This window comes from Pocillopora damicornis, chromosome 2 (assembly GCF_964200805.1).
Source record: "Pocillopora damicornis chromosome 2, jaPocDami1.2, whole genome shotgun sequence".
In the NCBI taxonomy this organism is placed as follows: domain Eukaryota; kingdom Metazoa; phylum Cnidaria; class Anthozoa; order Scleractinia; family Pocilloporidae; genus Pocillopora; species Pocillopora damicornis.
The window spans coordinates 16407713-16421676 of NC_142671.1; the positions used below are offsets into that span (position 1 = coordinate 16407713).

General features: G+C 37.5%; 3 protein-coding genes and 1 long non-coding RNA gene across 6 annotated transcripts; 2 read left to right on the plus strand and 2 right to left on the minus strand.

Annotated features, from left to right (window-relative positions):
• Positions 1–166: 166 nt before the first annotated feature.
• On the minus strand, positions 167–3131 carry LOC149050092 (uncharacterized). 2 transcript variants are annotated; one of them, XM_089196844.1, is made up of 3 exons: positions 2946–3131; positions 1765–1973; positions 167–1552 (listed from the first exon to the last, which is right to left on the minus strand). In XM_089196844.1, coding segments are annotated over exons 1-3 (366 nt in total). In that variant the 5' UTR covers positions 2948–3131; the 3' UTR covers positions 167–1397. The 2 variants fall into 2 exon arrangements, with proteins under 2 accessions (XP_089052970.1, XP_089052969.1); XM_089196843.1 differs by lacking the exon at positions 2946–3131 and adding an exon at positions 2183–2327.
• Positions 3132–5468: 2337 nt separating this feature from the next.
• LOC113676444 (uncharacterized) lies at positions 5469–7188 on the plus strand. The gene has a single exon (XM_027193104.2). It carries the CDS (start codon positions 6205–6207, stop codon positions 6937–6939), a length of 735 nt encoding a protein of 244 aa, XP_027048905.2. The 5' UTR covers positions 5469–6204; the 3' UTR covers positions 6940–7188.
• Positions 7189–7429: 241 nt separating this feature from the next.
• LOC149050093 (uncharacterized) lies at positions 7430–8931 on the minus strand. The gene is made up of 2 exons (XR_016183790.1): positions 8733–8931; positions 7430–7885 (listed from the first exon to the last, which is right to left on the minus strand). It is a non-coding gene; the product is annotated as an uncharacterized LOC149050093 (long non-coding RNA).
• A 149-nt stretch (positions 8932–9080) lies between these two features.
• LOC113676442 (uncharacterized) lies at positions 9081–13913 on the plus strand. Of its 2 annotated transcripts, none has more exons than XM_027193101.2 (6): positions 9081–9145; positions 10160–10253; positions 10773–11033; positions 11548–11922; positions 12499–12548; positions 13019–13913. In XM_027193101.2, the coding sequence occupies exons 2-6, from the start codon at positions 10178–10180 to the stop codon at positions 13187–13189; spliced, it is 933 nt and encodes a 310-aa protein (XP_027048902.2). In that variant the 5' UTR covers positions 9081–9145; positions 10160–10177; the 3' UTR covers positions 13190–13913. The 2 variants fall into 2 exon arrangements, with proteins under 2 accessions (XP_027048902.2, XP_027048903.2); XM_027193102.2 differs by having other exon boundaries at positions 9144–9340.
• The last annotated feature ends 51 nt before the right edge of the window (positions 13914–13964 follow it).

Consider the following 13964-nt stretch of genomic DNA (forward strand, 5'->3'; position numbering starts at 1 on the left):
AAGGTTCTTGACGGGATATTTATCAACGATTCTTTGATAGCTTAATTTAGCAGGGTTTATTAAATTAATTCACCGAAAAAAGACATACATAAACAGCGTTACTAATGACCTGGCGTGATATTTGATATCTCTTTAATAAAGCGTCTTTCAAATATGACTGGACTAGGGACTATGTTTTATTTCTAATTATTTTGAAAAAAATCGTCGATCTATTTGTGACAAAGAAGCTCCTAACGTCCGGTTCCTTTTTCAGCGAAGAGTTTCCGTTGAATAAAATTTCCATTTTTTTTGTTCTAGATATAGTAAATGAATAGAAATGCGTGTAAAAATTAAAACAATTTCGTCAAGAATTCTTTAAAAGAATAAAGCCACCGCTATTCTAGAAGCAAAAGGTTTTTTCAATTTTGGGATTTATCAAAATTGAAGATTTCTTAGCTGGAAAAAATTGAGCTTCTTTTTAATGCCACGTGCTGCTTTAATCAAGCAATAAAGCTGAGTAAATGTAGGTCATTCATTAAGAGGCAGTTTTTTAATTGCAATAATGAATCGAAGTAATGAGGCCGGTAGAAATCCTCAATTTCCGAGGTAAAACTATTAATAGTATTGGCACCGCCAAAAGATTGTGTAATGTTTTCCAAAATTCATACTTCTTCGTCTAAAATACTGAAAAAAAAATCAGTTGAGCTAAGAAAGAACTATAGTTCATTGGGGGAAAATTTCAGCCTGATTTTATTAGATCATCGTAGTCAACCCATATCCATTCAAAGTTAGCCATTCTTGTTCCTTTGTGCTTTAACAATTTCAATTATCATAAACATGACCCATATATCGCCAAAACAAATTGCTATGTCCCTTCACCATCACTACACCTTTTGTTGAGTTTCTATGTTGTTCACAGAATATTTGTCACGCCATTTGTCACAGCCAGACAATAAAACCTCCATTTCTCCCTTAAGTATGATCAAGTTGCAATGATAAAAATTAGGTATACATAAGACACACATTTTTTTCTCATCTTTTATGAAGTGGAATTCACCATTAAAAGGAACGTGAAGGAAATTTTAAAAAGTTCCCTCCCAGTCTCTACTTCGTTTTACCAGCAAGGTTGTAAGAAATGAGGAGTCTCTGTTTACCATGACGCACAGAGAACTGTGAGCAATGTCGGCCCAAGTGGTTGCACAAGAGCGCGACCGAAATATCTGGCTAGCGCCAATACATGTTCCTGTTATTAGTTAGGCGATATCTAGTGTTGTGGAAAAATAAAGTCAGAACAATGGACTTTAATCAGAATACGGAGAGAACAGTATCTTGGTTGTTTTTCAAATGTTTATCTTCAAACCTACAATAGTCTCCGACGAAATCCTAGGAAAAAACTTTTAAGAAAAATTCCTTAAATTCTATTCAGATGCTGCACAGTGTTCTAGAATTTCCTCTGCTCGGCAACCACTTTCATTACAACATTCTTCCATAAACAATCCGTAATTTGTAACGTAAGTAATACGTTTTTGTAGAAATCGTCTTGCTTTCTCGGGAGATTGCAGAATATTTTCACCTATGGGGAAACAAAATTATTACTCAACAAAAGCATTTCAACATTGTGAAAATATATTAGGTAAATAGGATAAAAAAAAAAAAAGAGATCATCGTCTGCGGGGGCAGACGAACCCAAGAGGGAAGGATTGCAAGGACTATAATTTGCATCTAAATTTTATCAAAATGATTACATTTTTACGCAACTCACATAGAAATTAAAGACAAACTTGCCTGACTTCCTCGTCGCTCGTTTTATGAGGTTCACGCAGTTTTTAGAAAGAAGCCTGTCTATCTCTGAAGTCGAGTAACACAGTTTATAATGAGCTTCATTTCCATCGTCTAGTTTGGCATTTGAAGCGATGACAAATGGCATCTCAGCACAAAGCAAGAAAATTATAAATATCAGCAAGAAAACGGTTGTTGTGAGACAAAGAAACCTCCTGAAAGACGAAACAAACCGAGACAGACTGTTAATTTAGGCTAACGAAAAATGTTTAAAATTTCTCACTAAGTAGCTCGCGGGAAAGGCGTCATTGTTTCGCGTTTTTTAGGTCCGCTGCAGCAGCGCCAGGAATGAGTCATTATCTAGCGCTCCTAAACTGGAGTGTCTCTCGCCCTCGCGCTTTCCTCGCAAATTCCTGAAACTCGCCTCTCCCCGACTGAAAAATGCAGAGTCATCATCGAGTGCTCTGGTTCGGTTTATCGAGGATGTTCGTGTTCCAGTGTTCGTGACGAGACAAATAATTTTCTTTTTTATTCGACGACTGATTATGAAATTTAAACGTCTCTCATTTCCAATTCAAAAGAATGAAGTAGCACAATTCGGAAGAGGCGTCGCGTAGAAACAGCTGGTGACGTCATTACGTGTGGTGTGCGCGTTCTAAATTGAATGGACAACAGGAACGGCCGGCTACCTATAATGTGTTAATAACAATTATCCAAAGGCTTTTTTTCATTTGTCATTATTGCCTCGACTCCTTCTTCATAATGAGCCAGAAAAAAAATTTGTTGGAAAATATAAGCCTTAGCCTCACACGGTACTCCTATACAATAATCAATGTTCTCCTTCGGTCAATTTTTTAACTCGCTTATTCTGCGGGAGAAAAAACAAAGCCTTTTTTTTTCTTTCATGATAGTGAACGCTTTTCGTTTCGATGAGAAATGACTGAAAAACTTTAATAAGTTCAAGAGCCAAAATAACTGGAAATTGAAAGCCTCGTTTAAAATGTATACTACAGTTAGACAGAGTTCCGGGAAATTTTAGCCAGTGAATGAAATTGTGAAAGGTAAAAGTTAGTGTGATGCCATGACGTTACTGGTTCTCATCTCATCGTAAAATGAAATCCAAAACGACAACTGTGAGGCGTAACGTTAACTAAATAAAGCCCAAAATAAAAACGTATACAACTTACATGATCGTCAGTCCTTGAAAAGATGCCGATCACTTCAACACTGCCTTCAATGACAAGGATCAACGAAGAACATAAAATTACTGGACCGTTGTTTGGCAGTTGTGGTCTTAATACAAACGCCATCGAGCTTCATAACTGACAACCTTTATTGTTCGATCGTATCTGATAACAAAACTTATTGTCCACGTATTTCATGATTAGATGTTATCGTGAGCGGTGTATACAGCTGTTTATCACACGTGGGAGAGATTCTGTCTCCGCCAAAAGATTATTTCGAGCCATTAGGAATTATATTATAAAAATTCAAACTAAATAAAGCATATCTGTTGAAGCTAATAGGATGATTAAGTGCATTATTTGATAAATGATTTACCTGAAGTAAGTTCCAGAAACTGATACGCTTCTTAATTTACTTTATGAATAATTCAGGCAAAAGCAGAACTAAAAAAATTCTTAAATTTTATAAGCAAAATCTGATAAAGGAGTAACTGTTATTCTACCTTTAAAACTGGTGGAGTATTTTCATTGTAAAAGAAATATGTATATATATATAATTCTATTCCATGATGCTTTTATTTCAATAGATTTTAAATGTCTTTAGTATCCAGAAGATAAAATGAGACAGTTTTCTGAATGTGATGAAAGACTCCCTTAAAAATTGATGATCATGAGTCAGTGTTCCCGAATGTTTTTTTTTTCTGAAGTGATCGATATTTATATACATAGAGAGAAATCTTGATATTCTAAATTTAGGATTATATGTTGATTTTGTGGGTTCTTGTCAGTTAAAAATAAACAGATCGATAAGGCAGTCTTTAAAAGGCAAAACTGTAAAAATATATCGTCGATTCGTTATTTTTATACCATAATTTTCTAGTAAATTTTTGGTGTAGTATAATATCGAAGAGAACATATCATCGATTTGTTAACTTCATATGCTTACTTGCAAAACTTTGGCGTGGTATAACCTCTTTGAAAACGCTCACCTCGCTCGTGACTCAATTCTGGAAGAGTTCTATTAATATCTTACTCCACAAACCTTTACTCCCTTCCAATGAAAATGTTTTTTTCCCATTCATGCCTCAAGTAAAACCTTTATAGGGGCTTTTTTTTACATGTTTATTTTTCCTTCACTTCCATGCTGTGCTTTAAAACGCTTTAAAAGCGCTGACTTAATATAAAAAAAGGTTTGGACCCCAATCGATCCGTGTGGTTTTCTCGTTAAATTGCCGGCAAACAAAATAATATATCTTTTCTTAATTCATTCTATTAGCGTCATATGCCTCCACTAAAGGAAGTTTCTGTTCAGAATCAATCTTTCAAAGCAAGAAATTTAAAATGTTTTCATAAAAAGGACGTCATCACTCGACCAAAATTGGAACCAAACTGATAAACACCCACACACAGGTTTATTACACAATTTCAACAAATACAAATGTGCCAATTTAAACACAAAAACAACATTTTCGTTAACTTCCGCTCGATGTCGAGAAAATGGTTTCATGATTTCCCCTAAAGTTCAGAACTTTCTCGCTCCAGTTCCAACCGAAACAGCGATGTTTGTAAACCATCTTAAACAGTTTCTCTCGCTGGGGGCTCTATTATAATTTTGATGATTATTACGACTTTCAAGCATACATAAATTCTATGCAAACACACAGCATTCTTCAATTTTTTGCTTTAGGACACTTTTGGAACGGTAAATTTACACTTCTGAGAGGCCTTTAAGTTATTGCACATTCCGGCGAAAAGAAAGCCGAGCTTTTAATCATCCCTTGTCAAAACGTAGAGAAAAAGAAGATAAAAATTGAAATGATTTTTCATTCGAGCAGGTTTTTATTTAAAGGCATGATTTTTTTATGTTGATGTTTAAATTTAAAACCAATGGATCCACTTATCCTTTCAATTACTCTATGCTTTGTTGGTGAAACAAATGATGTTACACTTTTAGGCCTTATCCATCGGTTAGTAAAAACAGACTTCCTTTATTTGAGAACGTTTTTTGAATTAGTCTCTTTAAATTAGACCATCAATTCACGTTTAAAAGTGAGGCATTGAGTTTTTTAAAAGCTTTATGTCACTCTGATGGTTTTACAGAAGGATCATTCTTTGTAACTTTGGAAAGGATCATCCTCCAACATTACCGGAAAAAAAAGAAAACAGATGCTCTACATAGCAATTATCTATCAAAACTAATCTAAAAAGCGTCTTTACAGCGAATGACCAACTGTGCAATTTATTAGTTAAGGCTTCCTGTTATTACTGGAAGTCCTTAAACCGAATCAACCGGACGATGATAGAGATTGTTGGTTTTCATTATGATAAACAATAGCAAATCAAAAGACAATTGAATGTGTTCAAAGAAGCAAGAGGAAGGATCTTCGGGAGAATCGGAAATATCAGTAATGGAAGCAGAGACATCAGTCTATACTATATCTAAATTTGAATTCATTTTACGGTTTTGTGTATTATGTGGTAATCAAACATGTATCTGATTTGGATCATTTTTTACTGATCGGTTATAGTCTGTCTCGCTCTTTTACACATAAGAAAAGCAATACGACGTTTTAAATTTGTGCCAATACGCCTATATTTCTCAATCAGCGTTTCACGAACTTCTCCCTCGGGAATTTTTCGCGTGTTATGCTTTTCTTGGCTACACGATCAACGCTTGACAAAAGGCACAGTGAAATTGATCACGTGTGGCGGAAAAACAATCATGTGGTGCAGCGGTTTCCCTGGAAGAAACTTTTGCCTACGATCTCAACGTATTTCCATTGCTGTACTGGCGGTAGAGGTAGCGTGAATAGATAGAACTTAGCCAATTTTCTGTAAGTTCCAATCAATATGTTAGGAGCGAAAATTCAGGGTGCATGAAGATGTTTACATCAGTAATACATCGATGATTTTTTTTTGTTGGGCGCAACTGTGCGTTACGCGCAAATGGACTTCGACTGACATTTTTCAGACAGAAAAAGCGAGCTGAGGGTGTATACGTAGTTAGCCCAAAGAAATGTAGTTTTGTATGGCAGTATTCCCATCGATTTAATAAAATGTCACATTTCTACGATAAGGGATTTTAGTCAAAACCTCAAATGTTAATATCATCTTAAGAGTAGGAAAATCAAATCGAACTAAACCTTACTCAAGCTCCAATTAACATGATTAACAAAGGTGATAATTGTTATGCAATGCAAAGCTAATTGTGACGTCATGCGCGCACTTCCTCCTAAGCCTGTGTTTTAGGAAAGCGTCGAACATGGCAGAGAGACTACGGCAAAAAATCACGGAATTAAAAGTTCGTTTGGATCAGGCCGAAGCCAGGAGTGAGTGTTTTAAGGAGAGCTTACATGAAGTTGACAAACGAATCGACAGCGCCGAAGCTACAGCAGCAGCGTTGCGGCAGCAAGCCACATTGACTGAGGTTGAGATAAAGAGGATATCGTCTCGTTTGGGGAATATCGAAGGACAGTTGTGGTCAACTGGTGAGACTTTGAAAAGGAACGAACGGGCAATGGACAATCTAGCCAATGAGGAAGCTCAAATGAACGCAAAACAGAACACACTGCACGAAAAATTAAAAACTGTAAAAGACTCAGTGACCATTAACGAATCCAAGTTGAGCGAAGCCTCTCGTCGGATTAAAGTGGTTGAACTGCAGAAGAAGCTCGCGGAGAAACGTTGTCAGCGTTTGTCAGAGCTAGAAGGTCAGCTTCACGCCAGATTATCAGAAGTCAACAAAACCGTGGAGGAGTTGCAGTCGAGTCCACGACAGGGGATGAGTGAAGAAGAAGAACAGGCCCTCAACGAAAAAATCGAAGATCTTAAAAACAGCTACATAGAGTCTGAGGCTAAAGCTGAATTGGCGCAAAGAAAAATAGCTGCGCTAAGCTACAAACGCAACGAACTGCAGAACGAACTTAAGGAAATCACTGAGAAAAAACAGTGGGTGAAAGACGAATTAAAAAGGGTGTATAATGACGTTGGTCTATAACCACATAGTAACTAAGCATGGTACATACTGGTTTTTCTGCACATTCAACCTGTTGTCAAATTGTAATGATCGTGGTATGTTAAATCAATTATTGACAAAATGTCATCCGTCAGAGGTTTGCTAAGCTGAGACTACTGTCACGCATTTTAACGTTACTCGTGGATGGTCGGTGAAGTCACTTTCGCGCTATAAAGACAAGACCTTAAAAAATATAGTCCACATAAAATAAAAATACACTTCACTCCAAAAGAATTGTTTTTGTCATTGATTTTTTTCCATATCTTTTCCTTTTCTAAGACATAGTTTATTAACCGTTTAACTCCCAAGAGCTAACTGTTAATGTTTCCCTCTAGCTGCTACACATTTCCTTGGAATTAATTACGAGGATTTGGTGTTAGATCGAGGTAACTTCTACCTGATAAGTTTAAGTACTCTCATTACCTATTTGTTGGATAACGTATGGATATTAAAATGAAAAGTTACATCTTAATCACTTCTCAGAGTTTAAGGGTAAAAGAAATAACCTACTATGACATACAGGAGTGATACAGGAGCAAGATATTCACAGCAACGTCCAAAATCTCAATGATTTTCCCAAAAAGTTAATACGTGCCGTGAGTGGAGCTTCTCGTCTTCTCGCATGGGACCATTTCCGTTGATTTGTGGATTTTCTGATTGATATCCTTCCGGTATCCTTTCAGGTGGGTGCTATTTTATGATGTCTGAATGTTTCTTTGTTGATGTTGTTGTTGTTGCTTTGTGCAAAATTACCTTCAAATTGAATGAAACTACTTATTATTAGCTTGCTCGAGGAATCATAGCACTTTTCCGTCTACGATCGTGAGATTGTGCGAATCAAGCACGCGAGAGCGAGCGTGGAGGGGGAGCAAAAACAACACTCTCTGCGTTCCATAAATTCCCCCGCGGCTCTCAGCTTGTTTGCGCTCTGGATGATAATGTGAGAAAGAACAAGGTTTGTTGGAAGAAAAAAAACAACAGCAGTCCCTCTGTGTTCGCGTTTACTAAACACCCCACAGTTCCTATCTACTTGTCTGGATGATAATCTGAGAGAGTAGAAGATTTGTGAACTGATAACAATCGCGTCCTCTAATTCTCCAGGTTTAGTAAGTACAAAAAAACTTCAAACTGGAAGGATAAGCTAAAAATAAAATTTTTAAGATGAATAATCCTGAAGAATCTCCTTAAGGTTGCAATGCACCCTATAGAAACCACCTTGTGAAGAGTCCGCTGGTAGGCAGGTATTGCCGACCTTATATTGATTTTTATCCGATACAAGCTTTTGAACAAAACCGATTATAAATTACTTGACTTTCTTATGAGCATGAAGGTCAGTTCCAGACCATAATTCGCCAAACGTTCAACCTGACCGGCTGGTGGTATGGGCATGTCACGTGTGCGGGTACCAGATTTAAATAAAGAAATGTTAACCTGTCTCCTAAAAATATATACTAGTATAAATAAATATATACATCTAATTTTTATTATAGAACTTGTACAATTTATTGACGATCTATAAACGAAAGTTTGCCTTCTTGCATTGCTAGGCTAAGTGTCTGATAATTCTTTTGAGCTGTTTGTAAAGGAGCTTAACCTGAAATTAATTCTTAGAAATTGAAAGTGGTTGCCCAATATAATAAACATTTCAAACCTCCTACTTCACTTTCATCTCTTCTAGAAGAGCCATATACATGAGAGGCCAGATATTTTGACAGAAAATATGACCTAAACTTCTTGTAATTGATGGTCTTTTTTTTAGCGGGAATGTTTCTTACTTTTCATGGAGGTTAATGTGCAGTTTTCAGCGCTCACGAATTACGTATCGATACAGACGACTCGAGAAAGGACTCTTTAACAACAAAATTACTGATCCTCGTACTCTAGGCTCTAACTTACAAAACACCACACTGATTGTTCGAGAAATAAGGCCGTTCACTCTGTCAGGCATCGCAGCTTTTGATATCTTCGAAGGCAAAAGAGCGGGAAATGTTTCGCGCCATTATCTCACGAAGGAGGTATGTTGTGATGCGATATACCTGGAACTTTGCCACCCTATCTCGCTCTCTGATTGGGTGATGCAAAGGGCGTGAACAATCAGCGCGTTGAAATGCCAAAAACAAGATAAATCTATCCCATGACGTCATGTTTCTTCTCTAAGAGAGCAATATGGTGGAAGTGAATTTCCTAGGTAAGTTTTTTCAAATCCCACTAAAATAATAATGCTTAAAAAACTGGCGTAGTTCTGACGATCATTCCAATTTTGATGCAACTCTCTTTTCACAGATGCTACTTCTACTGTAGTTATCTATGTAATAGCGTACGAATCAAAAATCAAAAGGTCACATTCGGGAAAAACGCGGTCATCGAGAGCTTCTTCTACCGGGTAATATTATTCGCTTTGCAAAAACAAAATAGTACTAGAAAATGTCCGTTTTCGTTTTCTCTTGGTTTTCATTTCCCGAGCTCTTTCTTATCGCTGATTTTTAACTTAGTCGATTTGTTGCGGGAGAATTGGACCATGAAGGGCTCCATTTCTATACAGGTGGCAAATCTAATTAGAAAAAAATATATCTGGAGAAATTTCCTTCTTTTATGGCCGGAAGGACCTTGATTTCCCTTCGGTATGTACAGTGAAGTAGACAAACCTTCCAGCTAATACAAGTGTTGTTCGTTAACGTTTTCCACGTGCTCGTACAAACGTAGGATGGTTGAGTGGCTGCCCAAACAAAATTTAAGAAACCTAACTTTACTAATGGTAACTGGATAAAGGAAAACACTTTCACGCATTCCAACTTCATTTTTTAGAGCAAAAATGGAGCAGTCCAGCCAGAAATATTTTCTTTAAAGTAGAAAAGTATGAATAATATAAATATAACACTATAAGGTTTAGCGGGCCTGATCTGAGACTGAAAAATCATCGCATAAGACACAAGCAGGGCGATCATTTCATTCATGCTTCGACGGGCATTGAGATAGACGTGGTGAAAATTTCAACTAAACTGCCCCAATTATAAAATCATTGTATCCCGTTGAAAAAGTGATCACAGAAAACGTTTCCCAAGACTTTCTATGCAACTAAAAGAACTCAACCAAAACGCAGGTAGTAAGAACCTCTCTCAAATTCACCTAAAAAACAGTTGGGCTCTACGAAAAAGCCAAACGCGAGCTAAGTAAACTAATCTACTTTCTATGATACATTCAGATAAGTGATTGACAAGATATGAGATTACGGGAAGACATGAGGTACTGGTGCCTTGTGCTGTTCACCTTATACCTGGCTACTGTGAACGCTGAAGGTGAGTTTTGTTCACTTAATTACCAACTGTCGTGAGGCGACCTATCTGTTACCATAACTTAATACAAATATACTTTGACCCCTTTGCTTACTTTGGATGTGAACATTAATCAGCATCCTTTTAATTTCTCTACCACCTTTAATTTTGCTCACCAATTGACGAAGAGTTGTGAAATTTACTTATCCCCTCTAATTCATATTTCCTATTTACGACAAATGCAAAAGGCCCACATGGTTGCACATACGGTTAAAAGGTAGACAGAAAAAGTTAAAATTCTCATCAAATTAGTTTTATCACGATTTTTTCAGATCTGTGCGATGTCACTTACAGGGTTATCAGAAAAAAAAGATCCACATCATATGGTCAGATTAAAGTAAAGGATTAGGAAAACAGTAAGAAACGAATCCAACCACAAAAGAAGGAGAACTAAAGCTATTCTTATTTTTACCAATGTATATGAACATTGGATCCTTCCTCGTTAAAGTGAAGAGATACATTGGGAGTTTTCTTGTATTTCAGTTCAATGGCCAGGTGGTACATACGGTTTACCTATGCCTACTACAGGCTGTCCGTCAGACGGAGTCACTGAATGGAAGACAGGTTGGACTTATCATGATACAGAGGACGACAATAATGAGAACCAGCGGTCAAACATTTTCCACATGCCTGGGAACTTTTCAGCGCATGGTATTCAGCAGAAATTCTGCTTGAAAGAAAGTAATAATGGAGACAGTGGCAGCGAAATTTGGCCCGAAGGAAAATACTGCCTTTATAAGAAAGGTAAGAGAGTTTTTAAAATACCCTAGCAGAGTTATCCGTACGTGTCTCATCATGTATTCAATTGTTCAGAGTCAAAACAATATTTGCCTTTAAACTTTATCATACATGATCAAGCTGTCGCAGATTGTTACTCTTTTACTTTGTTCGCTGAGTCAATTGGTTGCGTTGAATTGTTTTTCAACTTGTTGTTGAAAACGTAAATTTACCGCCTCGGTCAGCGAGTTTTGAGAAGCTGAATTTTTAAGTGCTAACCATTCTTTGGACAATTTTGGGTTTCAATCACCCTCCCAAACGGCACAGTATTGTTGCTCGGAAGTTAACGACAACTGTCATTTGGTTACTTAATTACCAGGATAATCGGCAGTGAGACATAAAGATAGACAGTGAGACAGACAGATGGACAGACAGACAGACAGGCAGACAGACAGCCATGAGAGCGTTACCACCAGCATTGACTAAAATATGGAGCGTGAATATTATTAAAATAACGAATGATGATGTTTTCCCTTTTCAGGTGTATGTCCGAACGGACTAAAGGAAGGCTTCATCCGCTGGGACGACGAACAATCAGAAATAGACTTTCAAGACAAACACTTCGGAGACCTGCCCGATGGAGTCTACGAGAAATCCCACACAACAATAAAATACTGCTGTAGTACAAAGGGAAACGTCAACAATCCAATTCAACTCCCCGCTCTGAGACCCTTCTACCTTCTCACCTACGACTCAGCCCAGTGTCAGAAAGTGGCGGGAACCAAAGTTACAAGCGAGTTCATCAAGTTTGATGATGATGATCAAGGGAATACTGATGCAGCAGATGGGGCACATCCTTATGGACCCAGTGAAGACCCCTTTAACTTAAAGATTTACTATTGTTATTATGAGCCGGGTAAGTGTACAGCATGATTCAGGCAAAGAGGAAATGTCTGCTTTGTAATGCAGCGTAATGGATCAAACAGGTAAAGGTATCCTGTGTAAAAGGCTGACTCGCATAGCTGCCAGAACTAATCTTTATTTTGATAGTATAGAACGACCACGGGGTTTTAACAATCTCTATTGGTGGATGTTAGTAAATCGCTGATTACCCTTAGTATGTCGCCAGAGAATTTGCTTGTACCCAGTTATACCCCTAGATGAAGAGAGGCACTGTAAGAAGGGGATTGTTTTTTTAAAGAACGCATCATAGGCACCGAGTAATGTGACCATCGAGTCTCCCAGAACATAGATGCTAAAGGAATAAAGAACCTCCCCTCCTCACCCCCCTCCCCCCCCCCCTTCATTTTGGGGAAGGCATATACAAGACACCATTAAATTTTAAGAATGTGTATATTTCCTTTTCAATTTTCGTTCTACTTAATGATCAACAAAGATTTTATGGTTTTTCCAAAAAGACGACTGCTTGTGAAAGTCTATGAAAGGCCGCGATAACTAAATTGACTGATGACAACTGATCGTTGATTTACAGGGCAAGAGAGTGAAGATGATTTAGGAACCGGAAAGGATGTTAAGAGCAAGGTAGGGATTTCAAATTAAGCATCATACAAAGTTTCGTTTTAGCTTTCGTACAATCTTGTTCTTTGTTTCTGCATCCTTATGCCAGAAACGGTTGAATGTTTTCCGTTTTTCATTTCTGTCAAATTTGAAACCAACAAATTAGTAGCACAAATGAAACAATTTGCTCAATTCTTCTTTCTTAATTGAGTGTCGGATAACAAAAAGCCAAAAACCACTAATGAAATCACAATAGCTGATCAGAACAAAGCAATTACATGCCCGCTGCCTGACGTGCGTATAGACGCGGATAACGAAGTCGCAGTTTGTTCAAGTTTGCATCTGCTTGATAGAGAAGTTGGAGCAAATTTTCGAAGCCATATACTGAGTGAAGTATGGCAAAATAACAAATTCTACGCAAAACAGACAAGCCTTGAAGATGAAGCTCGCGCTTTATTGAACTAACGTTGACAAAGCCAGCTCTTTATCCTTAGATTCCAACAGGCAAGACTTCCAGTTCTGGTTTAGCCGTAGCCATCGGATGTGGTGTCGCAGGAGCCATTGTGGGAACCGCCTCTATTGCATTTGCCACGAAAAGAATCCTTGCGCACAGAGCACGCGCAGCATATGACCTCATTGATGATCCACAGCCTGACGGACCATGATGACATGAGAAGTCACCACCCAAATAGGAAATCACAATGTTCATTCGTCCCTAAACATTATTTCACCAAATAGAAGTGAAGAGTTTGTTTGTGGGAAAGAAAATAAATAAGAGTCACCTGACTTTCTTTCCCTAAAAATCAAACCTCGCTATGAACTCGAAATTAAACAAGTATTCTTTTTTGGCGTTTTTTTGGTTAAACACATTTCGTACCCACAGACAGAAATATCAGAAATGGATCGAAATTATTAACTCGGAGTTTGGTACCATAAATATCGCAGTTTGTCATTCGTTTCTCGTGGATTTAAAAATTTCCTCAAGGAAGGAGAATTGACGTAGCTAGTCGAATGTTTTATGTAAAAAGACGAAGACGAGTCGACAGTAACTAAAAAATTTCTCTGGCAAAATTTACGGACTGCAGTATGGCAGTTTACGGTTCATCGTTAAAAGTTGTAAAGTACGTTAAGAGTTTCATTTTCTAACATGCCGGTTGCACACGCTTGTAGTGTCAGATGTTCTCAAAAAGTGACGTAGAAAACGGTTCTATTGGGTTTACCAACAGGAGGGTAGTAGAAGAGAAATAGTAAAGTTGTATATAGCGGAACCAAACTAGTGACATATGACAGTTGCTTTAATTAGTCTGCAGCGACGACAATGGTCTGAGTTTGTTATACAATGTACAGTGACGGTCACAGAGGAGAATAAACTTTTCTTTTTAGACGAAATTTACGCTCCATAGTTTGCATTATAGCACTAAAGACTCAAATGAACTGAAG

Excerpts from the sequence above, each read along its gene's own strand:
- LOC113676444 (XM_027193104.2), top strand. The coding sequence starts at position 6,205 with ATGGCAGAGAGACTACGGCAAAAAATCACGGAATTAAAAGTTCGTTTG.
- LOC149050092 (XM_089196843.1), bottom strand. The coding sequence starts at position 2,214 with ATGATGACTCTGCATTTTTCAGTCGGGGAGAG. Across the intron at positions 1,974-2,182 it reads CATTTTTCAGTCGGGGAGAG|GAGGTTTCTTTGTCTCACAA; the intron begins GCGAGTTTCAGG and ends TTCGTCTTTCAG. Across the intron at positions 1,553-1,764 it reads ACGAGCGACGAGGAAGTCAG|GTGAAAATATTCTGCAATCT; the intron begins GCAAGTTTGTCT and ends GTTTCCCCATAG.
- LOC113676442 (XM_027193101.2), top strand. The coding sequence starts at position 10,178 with ATGAGATTACGGGAAGACATGAGGTACTGGTGCCTTGTGCTGTTCACC. Across the intron at positions 10,254-10,772 it reads GGCTACTGTGAACGCTGAAG|TTCAATGGCCAGGTGGTACA; the intron begins GTGAGTTTTGTT and ends CTTGTATTTCAG. Across the intron at positions 11,923-12,498 it reads CTATTGTTATTATGAGCCGG|GGCAAGAGAGTGAAGATGAT; the intron begins GTAAGTGTACAG and ends GTTGATTTACAG.